Source organism: Xiphophorus couchianus, chromosome 7 (assembly GCF_001444195.1).
Source record: "Xiphophorus couchianus chromosome 7, X_couchianus-1.0, whole genome shotgun sequence".
Classification (NCBI taxonomy): Eukaryota; Metazoa; Chordata; class Actinopteri; order Cyprinodontiformes; family Poeciliidae; genus Xiphophorus; species Xiphophorus couchianus.
In genome coordinates, this window is record NC_040234.1 from 3,530,919 (window position 1) to 3,543,849 (window position 12,931).

The 12,931-nt window shown below is 40.3% G+C and overlaps 1 protein-coding gene across 1 annotated transcript in view; it reads left to right on the forward strand.

Moving 5' to 3' along the window:
• vwa8 (von Willebrand factor A domain containing 8) overlaps positions 1-12,931 on the forward strand; it is an 85,165-nt gene that overhangs the window by 6,425 nt on the left and 65,809 nt on the right. Inside the window, exons 5-17 of the mRNA XM_028022070.1 lie at positions 3,087-3,254; positions 3,384-3,548; positions 4,122-4,171; positions 4,254-4,362; positions 4,463-4,567; positions 4,661-4,789; positions 6,517-6,651; positions 6,759-6,836; positions 9,243-9,403; positions 9,522-9,635; positions 11,915-12,110; positions 12,199-12,276; positions 12,363-12,478. Of these exons, the coding sequence (XP_027877871.1) occupies positions 3,087-3,254; positions 3,384-3,548; positions 4,122-4,171; positions 4,254-4,362; positions 4,463-4,567; positions 4,661-4,789; positions 6,517-6,651; positions 6,759-6,836; positions 9,243-9,403; positions 9,522-9,635; positions 11,915-12,110; positions 12,199-12,276; positions 12,363-12,478 (1,604 nt within the window). The remainder of the gene's footprint in view (positions 1-3,086; positions 3,255-3,383; positions 3,549-4,121; positions 4,172-4,253; positions 4,363-4,462; positions 4,568-4,660; positions 4,790-6,516; positions 6,652-6,758; positions 6,837-9,242; positions 9,404-9,521; positions 9,636-11,914; positions 12,111-12,198; positions 12,277-12,362; positions 12,479-12,931) is intronic.

Consider the following 12,931-nt stretch of genomic DNA (forward strand, 5'->3'; position numbering starts at 1 on the left):
AATTTTGACATTTGAAGTCACCCCTGTGTTGTTGCCAAGCTCTTATGTAAGGCAGCTTATCTTTCCACCTCCACCAGAGCTGAATTTAAAGTGCAGTCAGTTCCATCTAATTATGAGCTTCAAGCAGAACGTCTGAAAAACGTTTACCTTCTGTTCCAGCAGGTAGACCCTCCCAAGAAATCAGCATAAAGTCTGTCCACCAGCTTTCTTTTTCCTCTCGGGTTGTCCACACCTCCTTTAAAAAGTCTTAAAGTTATTGTATCTAAAATTAACACTTTAAAATGTCTGAGTTTGAAAATGTTTGATTGTAACACAGCAGGATCTCCCAGCAACCACCCATATTTATAATAGTATTTCAGTCTTAAATTTAATTCAAGGTCTTTGTTTTTTGAATTTGACATTCTGAAACATGTGGATACCCTGTTTTTGTTTCTGTGGAAACTAGGCCTGTCACAATAACAAATTTTGCTGTACAATAAATGGTCAAAATAATGAGTGCGATAAATAATAATATCTGTTTCGTGAGAATTTATGGGATTTTTCAGTAGCGTTTGATTAATGTTGGACATCAAAACTGTCAGATAGCAGAGAAGGTCGTGGCTCCTAGTGTTGAGTTTGCATAAAATTCAGAGTGCCGCAAAAATATACTCAAGTAAGAGTAGAGATACTTTGACATATTTTTACTCAAATAAAAGTGAAATGTAGCCGTCCAAGAAATGACTCCAGCAAGAGTAAAAAAGTATTAGGTTAAAAATTGATTCAAGTACAGAGTAACTGATCCAATTATCAATAACAATTATTTAAATAAAAAAATAACAAAATCAAGCCAAATAATATTTTTTTGCAAACCAGTTTCTTTTAATAAAAAAAAAACAAAAAAAAACGGATGAAACTTTAATTGAACACTGAAGGTGTATGTCTGTGTCTGGTGAACTTTTGGTTAAAACATGTTTGTCCTTCATTCAGTAGGTAGAGAATCCAGAAATTTGACTCAAGTAAGAGTAGAGATGTTTCACAATAAAATTACTCGGGTAAAAGTAAAAAGTACAGCGTAGTAAAAGTGCTACTCAAGTAGATGTAATTGAGAAAATGTAATTAGTTACTTCCCAACTCTGATAGAATGACTGCTTTGCTTTCTTTTGAGCCTGAGAAAAGCTTCAAATTATATAGAGACTCACTCCAAGTTAAATCCTGGCCTGACCCCTGAGTAGCCTTGGCCTGGTTTGACCTCTCAGATGGTTCTCCTCTATAGTTACCATGGGCTTGGATTTTAGTGAAGGTATAGCCTACAGACCTTAAGATAAAAGTGCAAGAGAGCCATCAGTAGTTAAAACTCTTAACGGACAAGATCAGCCAGGATCTGTTTCTGGTTCTTCTGGGATCCATTCAGGACGGAACAGAAGGCCCGTCTGTGCTCTCTCGATCCTGCGTCACTCGCATTTCTAACAATTATCTGATTACAGCGTTGGTTCCGAAAATGGACCAAGAGTTAAATTTAGAGCATCTGGTCCCCACTACGGCTTTATAGCTCTGCTTCCCACACAACCTGCCACACATTTACATGTTAACCTAATTACACGGCCGCCCGCTCTGTGGTCCACCCAGACAGCTAAAGTTTCCTGTCTCTTGACGTCAAGATGGGCTCTTTGAATTCTGCTGAAGAGTGCGCTCGCAGTCAGACGCACATGTGCTGCTCGACAAACTAAACGAAGAAAAAAAAAAGTTTTATTTGGTGGCCAAAAATAGGTTTTCCTAAAGGAGTTTTGTTTAGAATGTTTTTGGGACTTGGTTGGAGCATACCCAGCTGGTATTACACCCCAGGTTAAAAATAGTAAGGCGTTGCAGGATTTTAAAACGAAACGATGATGATGATGGTTGCTTTTGAATTATTATTTTTTTAAACAGAAAATGAATCATTATTCCTGCTGCTGCTAAAATAATAGAATAAATTCATTATTTCCGCTATTATAATACTAAAACAAAGTTGTTGTTTTTTTTAATTTTGATGCATAGTTTTAAGTAACAGAGTGAAACTTTAGTTAATTTGAACTTGCTAAAATTAGGCATTTATGCCTTATTGCTAAGTTCAGCATTTTTCAAAAGTTTGTAAGGTATTGTTCCCCTTTTGCCTCTATGTTCTCTCTATAGTAACATTAGGAGTCTACAGGATGTTACTTGCTTTTAATTAGCTGGGCTATAATCTGCTCGGGTAGCTAGCCAGCAGTGGGTAGAGCTCACTAACTTAAACGTGTCACTGATAGAAAAACTAGCTGAGTTCACACAGCAACAACATTCACACTGAATAGTGTCGATTCTAGAGTGACTTGGTTGTGCTTACGTATGACGCAATTACTAATTGTGAAAAAGGATCACATTTTTATGATGCTAATTAGCTATTAGCATGATTAGCATCACCAAAACAAAAACAGTTGTTTGTTTTCCCTTGAAAATGTCGGTCTTGTTACTTTAACAGGTTCCTTCCTTGCTTCTTTTTTTAGCATCTTTTATTGCTCTTTAACTTTGTTTAAATGTCTCACTGATAGTTAAACTAGCTAACGTCCACACTGAAAAGTATTGATTTTAGAGTGACTTAGTTGTGCTTATGTATGACGCAATTACTAATCGTAAAAAAAATATATCTATTTCTATGATGCTAATTAACTATTAGCATAATTAGTATCACCAAAGCAAAAAAACAGTTACCGGTACTTATTTTCCCATGAAAATGTCGGTCCTGTTACTTTTACAGCAAAGCGTCTGTCATTGCTCTATAACTTTGTTTAAATGTGACTTAAGTTGTAGGAACGATATTCAGGGGAAAGTTTGTGGTTTAAAAATGATTAATTTATGTTTTTTTAAAAGAAATAACTAAACTGGTTTTCAGACAGGAAGTAGGAACCCGAAGTTCGAAAGAGTTGAACATCAGGTGACCGTGTCACTAACGGCCTTCACATAAGCGTCACTGAAAGCTTAAATCGTCGACAACTGGATCTTCAGACTCGTGGTTGGAGTCTGTAGCAAACTAGCTTTTAAATAAATACTGTAAGATAACAGGCTTCATTTTACTGCCTCTACCTTTGCTCCAGTGTGCTGTAAGAGCAGCAACACAAGGTCGCGTTCTGGTCCTGGAGGGGCTGGAGAAAGCAGAGAGAAACGTCCTGCCTGTCCTCAACAACCTCCTGGAGAACAGAGAGATGCAGCTGGAGGACGGACGCTTCCTGATGTCGGCCGAGCGCTACGACAAGCTGCTGCAGGTCAGGACGGTGGCACGCATGTCAGTGACCATTCTCAGTCAAAACCTTTTGAGATTTGGAAATTTGGCTCTCTGAGTTAGGAAAGTGAAATAGTGAAAAGTGCTTTCTTTCTATGTCTGGGCTTTTCAGGAGCACACCAAGGAGGAGCTGGACAGCTGGAAGATTGTCCGCGTGAGTGAGGACTTCCGGGTCATTGCTCTTGGTCTGCCGGTTCCCAAATACAAGGGCAACCCTCTGGATCCTCCTCTCCGCTCTCGCTTCCAGGCCAGAGACATCTACTACCTTCCTTTCAAGGTTAGACTCTGTTCACTCTGTTAGCGCATTTCAATAAGGACTTTGACTGAGGAAACTGAGGAAACATCAGTTCTACTTTATTAAGGCGCTGAATTGTTGATAAATAATGAGAACACCCTTTTAAGCTTTTAAGTTTTTGAAAGGGTGTGCACTGCAAAAAACAAAATCTTACCAAGTATTTTCTTTAGTTTCTAGTTCAAATATCTTAAGTACACTTAGAATAAGACAAACTAACTTACAAGCAGCTTTTTGGCAAGATGTAAGAGCTTGTTTAGAGTCAATAATTCCTTAACATTGATGAAAATGCGCAAGTTCCACTTGCAGATTATTTCACTTATAACAAGACATTTTTCCCATTTTATAATTTCCCAAACAAACTAGTACATTTTCACCAACATTAAGAATTATTGACTTAAGCTCCTATTTCTTGCTGAAACATTACTTGTAAGTTAGTTCTGTCTTACTTTAAGTATACTATGATATTTGCACTGGAAACCAAACCAAACATGCTTGGTAATATTTAGTGTTTTTTGCAGTGTGCCTCCACTTCAGTTCTCATCTTTCCACTCTCAGGACCAGCTGGAGTTGTTGTACAGCGTGGGGCCAAATGTTGCTGCTGAAAGGTGAGACATTATGTTTCGAATACTTTTCAGATAAGTTCTGTAGTGTCTCATGAGGAGCCTCGTGTTGTGTTTGGCGTCATAGGGTTTCCCAGCTTCTGTCACTCGCCACAACACTCTGCTCCCAGGAATCCTCCAGTCTGGGCCTCCCCGACTTCCCTGTGGATAACCTGGTTGCTGCGCTTCACGTTCTGGTAGGATTTAGGAAGATAAATCAAAACTGCATTGAAAAAAAGAGAAAGAGAGCAAAAGAACAAACAAACATGCGTTATTGTTTATGTTTTGTTGCTGCAGAACACGTTCCCCATGCTGTCCTCCCAGCAGCTTGTCCAGAGACTTTATCCCTACAAGAGCATCCTGGGAAAAGACGGACACACTGCGGTGGAGAGTGTGTTGAGTGTGAGTGCAGCAGATTCGTGTGGTTTTAAGTGGCTTCCTTCCATCAATATATAATGAAAACCTGACAGATGTGTTTCTCCTTGTCACTCGCAGCGGTTTGAGCTTCTGGACGGCCGTCGCCAGGCAGCGCCCAGCAACGTTTTGAGCGTCTCCTCCTCCAGTGACCGTGAAGGCCACGCGGATGTCACAGTGCAGGCTGCTGATAAGGAAGTCACCTTTCAGGTATCACGACAGCAATGTCTGTTGCCTAGCATGTCTACCTTGAGTTAAAACTGTTTTCGTTTCTTTCATTTGATCTTAACTTGCCTGCCGTTCTTGGATATGTCTGGCTTTAGTTTGGTCGATCTTCCCTGTGGTTTTTTCCCCCCTCCCTTTCTTAAACATGGAACACTGTGTTCTGTGTGTGTGTGAGGGGGTGAATGCATTTTTTGGTGTTTGTCAAATATGAGGTCAGACCATAGATTTTCAGTCAGGTTGATGTCTGAGGTCATGTAATTAATATATTCTTGTCATGTTACTGCATACTTTTATTATGGAAGACCTAATTCCACAGGAAATACCACCCTAGGTTGTTTTCCTGTTTTGGAAACTAGCTGTATTTCCATTACAAAAGTGCGCAAAACTTTATTGATATTCCACTAAAGTCGAAGAAACACAATTTTCGTAATTTTGTTTAAAATGAGTTCAACTTGTATATTAGTCCATGCAAATGAACCTCCTGGCGCCATGTTTGTTTCCTAACAGGAAGCTACGGTTGTTTTGAAGCAATCTCATGGGCTGACATTGGTGTTAGCTTTGCGCTACACCTGTGGGTCTGGACTGTTTAAAACAACACTCAGGGGCGTAAAACGTTTGGGTTTATGTGGATGAAAACTTTTCTGAAGCCAGAAAAGCTTCAATGTAATATTTTTGAAAAATGTGGTGGAAATATTTGTTTTTATAAAGATCTGGTTACATGTGGACAAAGACTCAATTACACAAGGGTCCACTGATAGTAACTGGTACCAACCAGATAGGACTTAATTGACTTTCTCTTGTGGTTTAACTTCCCAAATTATATTATAATTAATATACTTTATACAACACAATGCAATTTTATTTATAATGCACTTTAAAAAACACCCTTGGCCAAAGAGCTGTACATTAAAACAAAGAAAACAGACAACTAAACAAAACAACAACTAAGCCATTAAAACCAACACCTCCGTCTGTGTCAAATAAAGAAAGATTTAAGAAAAGATTTTTTTTAAAAAGGGAATGAATTGAGCTTTGTAGTTTTTCATTGCTTAAAATCAGTTATTTAAATTACTGATTTAAATGAAACTTCCATTGCAACAACATCGTAAGAATGAGAAAAATGAGAGTTCTCTGGTGTAGATATTTCAGCCAAAGATGTCTGATTTCATTGGTACTTGATATTTCAAGAAATATGATAGCTATGATATATAACTATCAAGAAAAATATGATATTTCTTGATATTTCAAGAAATATCAAGATCTCAAACTAATAAAATATCAAGATCTCAAAATAATAACTAGACAACTGAAATGTCAACTGGACATTTCAATAAAATGTCCTGTTGTACTACCTGGTATAAACTTCCCTTATGGGGAGAAGAGAGAAATAGCTTATCATCAACATAAGTACAAGACTTTGAAAGAGTCCAGTGGAGGTAAATCCATCAAACTGATTGCTTTAGGCAAATAAATAATGACCTCTAAAGTACATCAAACTAATCAAGAACGTCAAGGCGAGAGCTCTGAATACAGGGATGAGGGCATCTAGACATCCCATAATGTCCAACAAACATCCTGTATCGTTCTAACAGTCCATGTTGGAGGTCACTTGTTGGAGTGTTTGATTTATCAGTCCTGAGCATGGTTAAAACTTCCTCCAAAGACCCCAAACCATTTGCTACCAAAGCTTTGATGCGGTGATGTAATTTCAGGTTCCAGCAGGCAGCAAAGAACCGCGCCCATCCAACAGCAGCCTCACCTTCATCAACACACCCAGCCACTCGCAGCTGCTGGCTGAGATGATGCAGTCGCACATGGTGAAGGATTTGTGCCTGATAGGCGCCAAGGTAGAGAACACACAGCTTCCACACACACACACCCACACACACAGCTTCCACACACACACACGCACACAAACGCTGTCTGATGTTTCTACCGTTGTCATGGTTCCCAGGGATGCGGGAAGTCGGTGATAGCAAGAGAGTTTGCCGAGATGCTGGGATACAGCATAGAGCCGGTCATGCTCTACCAGGTAAATATGAAATGTTAAATCTGCTGCTTTTAGCCATTTTTTAATATCTATGAAAGTTGGTGCAGACAATAGGAACATCTTCGCTACAGGAACCATTTATAGGGACTGTATGGGGTAGTTTTCTGGGGGCAATTATTGCCAACTACTGTATGTTGCTGTTGCATTTACCAGAGTTAAGTACCACATTACAAATTTACCCCAGGAGAGAAGCCTGGTGGTGAGGAAGTAGTTTTTCTTTCACCAAGAACTGTTTAGAGGGAGGGTATGATGTAAAATTTACTTTTTTGATATAATGTTATAATGTTGTACCATAATCAAAACTATATGTTTTGAATGAAATCAAATGTTGATTTGATTCTTTCACGCATGTTTGAGAAATCCGTTAATCTCTCCCAGTGGCCAGGCAAGGGTCCCACCAAGCTCCGCCTCCCACTCAGCTCCTCCAGACTAGCAGTAGCAACAGTTATCATACACCTGGTGGAACTGAGCATCTGCTGAACTCATCATAAGAACTTCTTCTCAATCCAAGGCTCCTAAGAACGTTTGTTAACGGCTTTACTGAGAAATCTTGTGATGACTTACTGAAGGCAGAGTTTTTCATAAAAGTTGAATGGGACAGAGAGCAGTGCTTTCTAAACATTTTCTGGTAATTCAGGGATTACTTGACTTTGTGTCTACAGTAAAAAAAAAAAAATCTCCCTGTATAAATAACGCCTTTGAGGATTTACGTGACCCTGGAGCTTCTGCTTTGATCGCAGTTCCAGGACTGGTCCATATCTGAAGCACCGATTCTGTGCAACAGGACGGTCAGTCGCTCTGTAAGGAGAGACTTCGAAAGCTCAGCAATCACTGCCTGGAACAAATGACCCAACTCTGCTTGTCTTCCCACTTCTACCCTTAAACTCTGCTGTGACATGTTAGCACGACATTAAATATGACAGGGTTGCTCAGCAGAGCCCGCCCTAACAGAAAAAGTGCCATTAGGTGTTATCTGTAAAGCAGAGATATCCTGTTTAGCAGCCGGGTCAGATCATGTGGGGACAGAGTTAATAGAGTTGATGGAAAAAGACCCTCAGGTTTCTGTTCTCATTCACAGGGTGGGATTGTTGGTATGCATTTCTTTTTTCAAACTATCTCTTTTATCAGATTTTAGATTGTTGAAAACCAGAATCTGTATGTTACTGACTCTCTGCTAAAAGAGCCTAGTTTTGACGTAATGCATGGCTACATGAAATAAATCTGCCACTTGGCTCAGCAGTCCATTGTCAGCCAGTCAGCTTTACTTGTATATCACTTTTCAAGTTCAGGGAATGTGCTTCATAAAGATAAACAACAAACCTTCTGCAGAATAAATTATGATATGATATGAAAAGCTGGACCAATATCGATATCTGATATTTATCGATGTATATATTTCTACCTTCGCAACAGCATGAAAAAACAACCACATGGCTGACATTAGTTTTCTGCTTCACTTTTAACGCCACTCATATGGAAATGAACAATGGTTATTTTTAGATTTTTTGTTTATATCCATATAGTCTACTGATCAAACTTCGTGTACATTTTTCTACATGTACAAGCTCAAAATTTCACTCGTGCGAATTATGCCGGTGGCTCGGCTTGACGAGAACAAACGGCTGCCGCCTCGTCGCACAAATTTCATAGGAAATGAAGGGAGAGAAACATTTCTAAATGAACAAAATGACTTCCTTTAAACCTTCCTGAATATAAAACTCTTTAAAACTCAGGATCTTCAGACATGTTTGGCTTGACAAAATGAAACTTTTTTTTAAAAAATCATATAGCGGTGGTTTTTGATACATGAGCAGCTGTCCAGGGCGTCATCAGGAAGGGCAAGGGACACCCAGGAACTAGGGGAAAAAAATCTTCTCTGTACGTCATCTCCTCAGCAAGTATGCTACCACTTTTATGAATGTGGAGTGAAATAAGTTTTCTTAAGTTGCTGTAGAGTACAAAGAGTCTACATTACCTGCTTTCTGCAGGGAAAAAAATAAAAATAATTTCTTGTATTTTAATTGGTTGGAGTGCGGCAGAAGGAGGGGCTTACCCAGGTTACCATTCCTGGAAGAACCACAATATTTAAAGCTTACAAAGTTAGTCAAAGTTCGTCATAGTGAATAATTGTGATTAATCACAGCATTAAAGTGATTAATCTGACTGAAATTTGTAATCAGGTGGCAGCACTAATAAAAATCAGGGTCTGTCTAGTTCTCATCTTTCAGTTTGTAAGGAATCTGTTGTGGTCAGACATGACTTTGAGGAAGACACAACATCCTCTGACTTTTTGCTATTTTTTTACACTTTTTCTCCATTTTTCTCCCCCTTTCCCAGTCACCTTTATTCAACCCATCTGACCTCTGCTACTTGTCGCTTTCCTTCCAGGATATGACAGCCAGAGACCTCCTGCAGCAGAGGTACACCCTCCCTAACGGAGACACAGCGTGGCGGCCGTCTCCGCTGGTAACCGCCGCCATGGAGGGCAAGCTGATGATTCTGGACGGCATACACCGGGTGAACCTGGGAACTCTCGCCGTGCTCTCCAGGTACTCCTTCGTTTATTTCCCCATCATCCTCAAGGAGTCCGGTGCGAGGAATATCCAGGATTTTTTGCGTGACACACGGCGGGCGTCTCAGCTCACTCTGCAGTGTTTTGTCTGGCAGGTTGCTCCATGACAGGGAGCTGGACCTGTACGACGGGACCAGGCTGCTGCGGTGGGACAGGTACCAGGCGCTGAAAGAGCAGCTGCAGTTTAGCGACCAGCAGCTGCAAGAAAGGTGTGCACAGACTCAAACGCGCAGGCTAGCAGCAGAGAAGGTGGATTCACTGGGTTTTTATCAGCATTTTAGAAATCTTCTGGCAGCAAATGTCTAAAAGTGCCGTTCCTGTTCGACCTGCATCGTCTGTTAGTCCCAGAAATGATGTGAATCTATGAAGTTCAGACCAAAAACGGTTTAAAGTGTGAAGGAATTAGGTTTAGTTAATTCTGACTAAATGTTCGCTTATTTAAAGCCCTAGTCTGCCTAAAACTCCACCTGCTGCTCAAAAACCTCTGAAGAACAATTTTTTAAAACATTTTTAGATTATGTGGTTTTAATATGTTTGGTTTTTTTAAGTTATTGTTTACATGTTATGTTCCCTTTTTTTTGCCTGATGAAATGTCTTCACATTCACCTTGTGTGTGTTTGGTTCCTAAAATGCCAGCCAGGCAGCAGGAAGGAGGTTTGTGGTGTCTGGCTTGGTTTAACACACTTCCATTTCCTCTCCTCCTGTGGTTCAGACTGCACTGTGTGTTATATATAAGTGTATGAGCGCGCACGCGTTTGTGTGTAACCAGTTTGATTTTACTTGGTGTCCATGAAAGTTACATTTTTAGCTTTTGCAATGTCCATGTTAACAACACCTTGCCACATAATTAGGCTGTGAGCTCTCCCAGTCTATCTAAATGAATAGTGTAACAAACAAATCAGTAAATGAATGAACTTCTGATTTAGAAGACATTAATGAATAAATCTCAGATAAATCTCTTTTTAGCAAATAGAAGTAACTACGCATTCTAACTAAAACAAGAGCTAGAATGCGCACAAGTTAATCACTGTTTGATTTCAGACAGTGAGAAAAAGGTGGATGTGTTTTTTATATGGTGTATGTAAACTTCTAGTTTCTAGCTGTATATATTGCGGCGAAAAGTAAATCAATTTGTTCACACATCTTTAAAAAGACTTAATTTCACACATAAAATTAAGGCATTAAAATGTCTAAAAGGTAATTTGGTCTTCAATACGTTAATCACAGGTCTTACATTTTGTTGTGGCAGGTCTGTTTAATCTCAGATATTTTATGTAGTTTTTTTTTTTTTATCAGGATTTTCTGTCAGGCAAAAGTCTGAGTCACCATCTTGTGACTCAAGGTAGCTGAGGCTACCGCTAACTAGTTTCTGATATACCCTTTCTAGCTAGCTAGATAATTTTTAAGCTAGGAACTATTTGATTTTTTTTTTTATGCTTGATTGAAATACAGAAGGATCCCCTATATTTTTAGGTTTTTGTCTTAAATTTCATTCATGGTGCTATTAAAAAAGGTTTTATAAAATCTTAAGCTTTACTTGCTGAAACCCGCTGATGAATACATTTGAAACTCTCTCTTTGAATTGAATAAATTAACAAAAATAAGTGAAATGCAAAAGTTACAGATAAGTGCAGTTAAAAAAAAGCTTCGTCCTCAAAGGCAGAGCTAGGTTCACCCAGCCGTTTTGCACAGCTGAATGGTTGGCGTGGGAGGCGAATAAATTTCTTAAACATGCATGAAAGAATGACTCCAGGTACGCTTTTGAGGAGGGAATAACATTATAACATGATGTGAAGCTCAAAATAGTCGATTTTACATGATACTGCCTCTTTAAGTAAAAGCCAGGCACCTAAGCTAACCTAATACTGGTAACTTAAGTTACAGAATTTTATGCACAAATTTTTATGCACAAACTTAAATTTTTTGTTTAAGTATAAGCTGATGGACTTTGATACAGTATAGAATTTATTTAAATAAATGTTCTATTTGTTTACGCTGTCTTTGTTCCTTTTGCCAGTCACATAATGGAAACAGAATCTCTAGAAAAATTGGTTTCTGGATCGAATCGTGACGCTAAAAATCGGATTCGATTCGTCAGGCACTTAAAGACTGCCCTCTCCACTTCCTACCCTGATCACAGCCAGCGATGAGGGCGATGGTTAGCGGCCGCCTCGGCCTGCGGTGGCTGCAGAGTAAATATATCCGGCGTGGGCGTCTCTGTGGTTTGATGGAAATGGACTTTGCTGTCTTCTTGAATCAGAGGAGCTCACAGCCAGCTGTCACAAGTCGTCCTTTCAGTTCGGACATAAATTGGATAGACAACCACACACACACACACACACACACACACACACACACACACACACACACTCATTTAGAGTGGTAACCCTCCCTCCCACTTCCTCAGCTTGGACATGGCTAAACAGATGTTGGACGGTGTCTTCTGCTGCTCGTGTGCAGCTGTTACTCAGTATGTGTGTGTTTCCAGGTCCATTTTTCCCATCCACCCGTCGTTCCGGGTGCTGGCCCTGGCAGAGCCCCCGGTAGTGGGGGCCAGTAGCAGCTCCACCAGCAGCAGCAGGGGCCAGCAGCAGTGGCTCGGCCCAGAGCTGCTCACCATGTTCCTCTACCACTCCGTCTCTCCTCTGGCTAAAGCAGAGGAGTCAGGCCTCATACAGGGACTGGTGAGTCCCACACACTAAAACTTTCTTATTTTCTTTCCGTCTGTCTGTTTTGTTTTTTTCTCCTCAGTCTGTCTGTCTCCGTCCTCAGGTCCCCGGTGTTCCAGAGGAAGCAGCGGAGCGGCTGCTGCACCTCACACACAGCCTCCGTCAGACCAACGACCCCACCGTGAGTCTGTCGCCGCCCATTATCGGTGTCCCCCCAGCCTCCTACCCCTCCGTATCGTCATGGTAACCTGTAGAGTGTCTCCGCAGGCGCAGTCTCTAGCCTCGTCCCTGTCCACCAGACAGCTGCTGAGGATCTGCCGCCGCCTCTCCCAGTACCCTGATGAGAGCATCTCTCACGCTGTCAACAAGGCCTGTCTCTCCAGGTGAGCCTACACACACACACACACACACACACACATCGTGGCACCTAAAAAAAGTGTAGGCTAATTGATGAAGAATCGGAAGAAACTTTCTTCTTTTAAAAAAGAAAGTTAAACAGCTTAGTCAGCCACTTCCTTGTTTAATAAAGATCATTTGTTGAGATAATTTTGAAGTTTCATTGCTTCAAACAAACAGCAGTTAGTAACGGTGTAAGGGTCCACATTTCTCATTATTGTAGAGATAAAGATGAGCTTCAGTTACAGAAGCAAGTTCTAAAGTCTCAACAAGTCGTCTTTTCTCTCTTTTTCCTTCTTTTCTTCTTACTTACTTCTTTCCTTCCTTCATTCCCCCTTTCTTCCTATTCCTTTCTTCTGTCTTCCTAGCTTCCTTTCCTTCCTTCCTTTCTTCTTCCTTACAAGTGGTTTTTGAAAATGAGAATTTATTTTCTCATTGAG